The 6,127-nt window shown below is 55.7% G+C and overlaps 1 protein-coding gene across 1 annotated transcript; it reads right to left on the bottom strand.

Moving 5' to 3' along the window:
* Positions 1 to 724: 724 nt before the first annotated feature.
* SPAG4 (sperm associated antigen 4) lies at positions 725 to 5,011 on the bottom strand. Its single transcript, XM_075527781.1, is given in 13 exon segments — positions 725 to 883; positions 997 to 1,086; positions 1,730 to 1,897; positions 2,201 to 2,316; positions 2,429 to 2,504; positions 2,732 to 2,840; positions 2,959 to 2,984; positions 3,247 to 3,290; positions 3,500 to 3,561; positions 3,744 to 3,810; positions 4,127 to 4,231; positions 4,670 to 4,754; positions 4,756 to 5,011. Coding segments are annotated over 13 exon segments (1,326 nt in total). The 5' UTR covers positions 4,975 to 5,011.
* Positions 5,012 to 6,127: the final 1,116 nt, after the last annotated feature.

Raw genomic sequence — 6,127 nt, forward strand, 5'->3', positions numbered from 1 at the left:
CGAGGCATTAGGAAGGTTGAGAACCACTGTTCTAGACCATCTATACTGTGCCTGGAAGAAAAATAGACACCCCAGTTTCAGTACCAATCATCTGAGATGGGGCTATCAGGCCTGTATCAGCTGTGATTCACAAAGTTTCTGTAAGGTCTCGGGTCTCAATTTTTTAGTGTTTGCCTGAAAAAAGACAGGGCAGATACTTCCCCCTTAAACTTGTCATATACCTTGCTGGGGTTGAGAGTTTGCAAGCAGTTTAGGGTGGGGATTAGAGTACAAACTTGCTCTAAGCTGTCAGCGTAGAGTGAATAAGGGAAGCAGCCTATGAAGGCAGGCAGGCATGGGGTCCTGCTCTTTGTTCTTCAGTAGCTGTCTGACTTTGAGCAAGTTCCCTGCCCTGAGTGGTTTTCCCCTCCTGTGGCTGTGAGGGTAAATACCAGACCCCTAACAACTCTATACAGGCCTTCCAAGACTACGGATTGTTCCTGGAGCAGACAACCTCAACTGTTCTTCAGTTGAACTACCAACCTCAGAGCTGGCAACCCAGTGCTCAAGTGTGAACAGCTGCTGTGATATTAAGCTGGACTTCTCCAAGAAAGGGGCGCGCTTTGGAAAGAGTTCCCCTCCATATCTAGATGCTAAAGGCAGCCAAGACTGTCAATAGAGCACTTCCTCTCTGGCACTGACCCAGTTCAGCACAGTCCTTCGCACTACTCCAACCAGTAGTTGTTTAATGGGCGCCCCCAGTGGCCCCTGCGGTACTCTCCCCTGGCCCCTCTGAGGTTCGCTCGCCATGGGCGCGGACTCGATATAAGCATGTGAAGCGAGGGTGGCCCCAGTTGCTTAGAATCTGGATCTTCACCTTGGGGAAGGCGGCTGGGGGGTCATTCTGGGGAGACAAAGGGATCGTGCTAGAGCCTGTCCTCCCGAGGGCTTTCCCCTTCCCTGATCTTCCCTTGCTGCCCCGCTCCCTCAGCCTGCTCATGCCCTGAGACACTATACCTGCAGGTGGAAAGTCTGAATCTCAGATTTCTCCACGTCAAAGGTGAATTTCCCCAAGAAAACTTCAGTCTCATCATCAACCTGGAGACCCTAGAAAGTGAAGAGGGAGCGGATGAGCAGTGAGGAACGGAGGCACAGGTAGGTGAAGGAAAGAGCAACTTGACTGAGGACCTACGGTGCACACAACAACCTGTATACCTGGCCTCATGAGTTGTGTAATATTAGGGATAGTATCAAGTGGAAACACCAGGTCTGATTTTCAGTCTGACCAATTGTTAGCTATGGGATCTTCAAGTAAATTCCCCTTTCAGGACATAAGTCCTGAATTTTTTTAGTTTAACACTGCTATCAGAAGCTTAAAATTTTTTTAAATCCCATAATTTAAAATTGGGCTTTTCCATTTTTGTCCAAAACAATTTACAGGCCAAAGTGGGAAAGGTCGACTATGAGCTATTTACAGACCAAAGTGGGCTAAGGTCTAAAGCAGGGAAATGGTAACAGTACCGCCAAGTGCAGTGCTAGGCACAGAGCAAACACCCAGTAACCATAGTGAATGCTTGGATGTGGTTATGCTAATAGCCTACAGCAGCCCCGAGGGGCAGGTGGTAGTATGTCCATTTTCCAGGTGAGCAAGCAAAGGCTCAGATTCTGGCAGCCGTTCTCATGAGTGCCTGGTGCTTCCTAGGCAAAATCTAGTCCCCGTGCCCATCTTCTTGGCCTCAGCCCCACTCACATAGACTGCGAAGTCACGAGGAGCACTGTCGGCTCCCCCAGTGTGCGCCACGCTGGGGGGTGGGTGCTGCAGGGTGATGTCGCTCAGTTGCACACGACCTGGCAGACGAATCACCACCTGACCCTGGTCACCCTCAAAAGCCCAGCAATTTCCAGGGAACACATCTGGCTGTAAATAGACAGATAGACCATCAGAACCCAAGACCTTCTGAGGGAGGGACTACAACCTAGCCCGACCCAGCCCATGTCTCCACTCAGCCAGGGCCCACCTTAGGCTGAACTCCAGCTAAGCTGTCCAGTACTCCAGCCTTGACACTCAGCTAGTCCCCTCCTAGCCAGCTCCCTCCTAGAATCCCGTTCCCAGAACTTGCAGATCTTTTCCTTCAGCTTAATGTCACCTAGGCCTCTCTGGGCGTCCCACCTGGAACACCCACCCTCAGTCCTATCCCAGAAAACCTAACTGGAAGCCCACCTCCAGGATAACTGTGGGGGGCCTTGCATAGTTCCAGAAGCTGAAGCGGTTCCAGAAGTAGGCAGTGTCCACGTCTTCGTAGTCATGAGATGTCTTCTCTAGGTCAATGGAGGCTCCTGGAGTGGGTGAATGAGGAGATGGGCTCTTGAGCAGGACTGAGCACTGGGCAGGGCCTGTCTGAGACTAATACTGTCTTGGAGTTGCTCTGTGAGTTTCTTGGACCCTTACCCACGGAGCTCAGCGCATAGTCGGGTTTCTGCACGAAGTCCTCATTCAGCCGCTGGATAACAATCTTGGCCACTGTCTGAAAGAATGAGGGCAACGCCTGGCCCAGCAGAGCTCGGAGCTCTGGCTGGTTCTCTGGGGCCTGGGCTCTCCGGGTTTGGTAGCCCCACCCTCGGGGAGAGACTGGGAGGTGGAGTTTTCAGGGTGGGGTCCAGGACCCAGGGAGTGGGCTCCATTATGGGGTTTCCTATGGAGCTCAGACACCCAGGGCTGGGACTCTACGGTGGGGTGGGGAAGCAGAGTCACCTCGCTGTTGGTGGCCCGGATACTGGCCACCTCTTTGAGGAGTTTATCCAGCTCAGCCTGGAGCTGCTGCAGCTGTTGCCTCTGAGAGCAAACTCGCTCGTGGTACTCGCTGCAAGCGGGATGTTGGTGCTGAGGGCCAGACCCCTGTTCCCCTGAAGCCTTCCCTAGGGTACCCCAAAGAAGCATAATTGAACCCCCAACTTCCCACCCCAAGTGTTCTCTTGCACCTCATAGTCAGCATCTCCTTAGGTTCCTAGTGGGGAGGAAGGGACAAAATACAGTATAGCTCAGTTCCCTCCTCCCCAGATCTTCCCACTTCAGTCTCAGAGCAGCCAGACTCAAAGCCCTGTTTTTGAGGACTTGTACTCCCATCTCTTCCCTGACTTCCCAGATCAGAAACACACACACACACACACCACCCCATGCCCCTCAGACACTACCCTTCTCCCAGAAGCATCCCACCACCACCGTTCAGGACCTGCCCATCACCCCCCAGGGCAATGTCCCCCACTCACATGCTCCAAAGGAGGGACTAGATACAGGAGCCCCCACCAAAGCACTGGAGGAAAAGGAGAAAAGGAGGAAATGGTTTCCCTGGCATGAAGGGGCAGGTAAAGAAAACAGGCTGGAAGCTGTGGAGCTGGGCAGGCTTTGGGGTTTTGAGCGAGGACTGTAGGGAGGGCGGGAGTTCAGGGACAGGAGACAACAGGCTCTTGGCTCCTGGGCTCTGGGCTGGGTCACTCCCCTTGGAGCCCAGCGCCCCCTCACCTGCCAGAAAGAGGCTCAGCAGTGACACAGCCGTGAGCAGGAAGCGGATGGAACAGACCTCCCTAGGGGGACGGGAGGGAGACTGAGTGCCCAAACCCCCAGCACCTCCCTCAGGCACACCAGCTCTGCAAACTCGAGGCCTGGGTGGGCTTCAACTTCAGCCCCTCCAGCTCTGTTCCCTGCCCTGTTCCCCACACCCCGGCAAAAAGCAGCCCCTGGGGGCTCCCCCTTCCCTCCCTCTGACCTGTACACACTGACCAGCACATCGCCTAACCAGCATAACAACACGCTTGGGACCTGGAAGAGATGGCCTGAAGGGAGGGAGGAGAGGGGCCTTAAGACAGAGGCTGTGGCTCCGTGTGGGTCGGGGTGGGGGAGTGGGGGTGGAAGATGGTGATGGTGTGGTGGGCTTCTGAAAGGATTAAGGAAGAGGGGGATGCTCAGGAAGTGAGGACGTGGGCTACATGAATTAGAGAGTGGAGTTACTGAGCTCAGAGAAGGGGGATTAGGTTCTGAGAAGGAACAGAGGACTCAGGCAAGGACGGGACCTCAAAGGTGACTCTGGGCGTTCAGAAAGAGAAGCCGGAGGTCCAGAGGGGGCGGGGACTGGGCAGGCCTGGCTCGTACTCAGGATGCTCTTGGACACCCGCGAGGTAGGCATCTCCTGCCTCAGTTCCAGGGTGGGGAGAAGGTCGAGCTGCTCCTCAGGGGCTACAGGAGACCCAGCCGGTTCTGCGAGAGCCCAAGGGCTCCATTGGGACCTTGCGCATTGCAGGCCGACTCCTTCCCCGGACCCCGCCGCAGGCTCCCAAGCCCAGAAGGGCAGCACGGGGGCCCAGGCGCCTGCACCCTGGGTCTCGCTCGGAACACTTAGGCCCCGCCCCTTCCAGAAGGGACTCAAAAAGTTGGGCCCGCCCCTAAAGAGAGGACCCGCCCCCAGGCCTGGGCTTGGTGCGGCCGTATTTCACTCTCGCTAACACCAAGGCCGCGCCTCCTCAGTGATGTCCAATCACAGGACTTTCCCCGCCCCTTTCCAAGACCGTCTATTTCCCCCCCCCAAGCCCCACCCAACAGGGGACCTGGCTCCCGCCTGCCTCCCCCCCGCCCCGACGGCCCCGCCCACTCGGCCCCGCCCCGCCCCGGCTTACCCAGGTTGGACCCCGCCCGCACCCGAGGCCCCGCCCCTCACGGTTGCCGCGCCACAGGCCGTCGGCCCCTTGTGGCTCCGGGGCGCCGGCTTCGGCCGAGAGCTTCCAAGCCCACACGGTTCCTCCGGGCACGCCTGAGCTCAAGGCGGGCTCACCGCAGCTCGAGCCCCGGGCTCTTCCGCCCTCAGGCTCCCCGGGCCCCGGCCCCGGGGACCGGTGCCCTTGGCTGTCCCCGGAGGTAGCGCTCACTGAGCTGTTGTCGCTGTAGAAATTGGGGGTGTGCCTGTGCGGGGCAGCGGCCGAGCCCGGACGGGGGCTGCGCCGCATGCTGACCCGGCCTCCGGCTTGCGGACGCCGAAGTCGCCGCCCGGCAGCCCAGTCCTTCAGCCCGTGCTCGCCGCCCGGACCCCCTCGGACCCTGCGACCCTGCGTGCAGCCCGCGGGCGGACGCGGCCGTCTCCCCTCTGTCGGGACTTGACTGCTGACGTCACAGAGGAGATCACGACGGAGCGTCACAGAGCTGGCGTGACGTCATAGGGAGTCATGGGCGCCCCTTAGTTTTGGGACGCTTGAAAGCAGTGGTTCTCAACCTTCCTCATACAATGCCTCATGTGGTGGTGACCCCGCAACCATAAAGTTATTTTCGTTGCTACTTCATCACTGTCATTTTGCTACTGTTATGAATCGTCATGTAAATATCGGATAGGCGGGATGTGTTTTCATTGTTATAAATTGAACAAAATTAAACATAATTAAAGCCTAGTGATTAAAAACAAAACAGTATGTAAATATATATTGTGAAATATTTATGTGTTTTCCAATGGTCTTAGGCGACCCCTGTGAAAGGGTCGCTCCACCCCCAAAGGGGTCGCGACTCAGGTTGAGAACCGCTTTAAAATTTAAAACAAGCAATGATATTACAGAACTTCCCTGAAACCCTGCCTTACATTACACCTATCATAAAACAGTTTCTGCCTCCTTGCTTTTTTCTCCTCAACGGGAGGGGATGGCCACCAAGGACTGCAAATGATGTAGTGAAACCCACTTTGAGCATCGGAGGGTCTAACCTGCTGGACCTTGCTTAGAAACAGAACAACCCATCCATCCTGTCTGATACGTTAGGGCCCCGTGGCACATGTTCAAACTCAAAACTCGCTCCACGCACAACACGTGTTCTTTGCTGGAGTCCACTGTTGAAGCCATCGTGTCACTGCATCTCCGTGAGGACTTCCTCTCTTTTGCAGAGCCCGCACCAAGCACTTTGTCTTCCGTGGACTAGTTCTTCCTGGTTACGTGTCTTCCCATCCTCTCTCTTAAGGAGCATTCTGACTGTACTTCTCTCTGTCACCACTCTGCCACTGTTTCAATTCAAGCCATGGATTCTTTGTTCTTTATTCCTGTGTTCCTCATTCCTCGTCCAGTTTGAATCAGGTGTACCTTAGTCCTTAAAGCAACATTTTTGCTCTTTGGTTGTTGTTGC

The sequence above is a fragment of the Tenrec ecaudatus genome, chromosome 12 (genome assembly GCF_050624435.1).
Source record: "Tenrec ecaudatus isolate mTenEca1 chromosome 12, mTenEca1.hap1, whole genome shotgun sequence".
Lineage (NCBI taxonomy): Eukaryota > Metazoa > Chordata > Mammalia > Afrosoricida > Tenrecidae > Tenrec > Tenrec ecaudatus.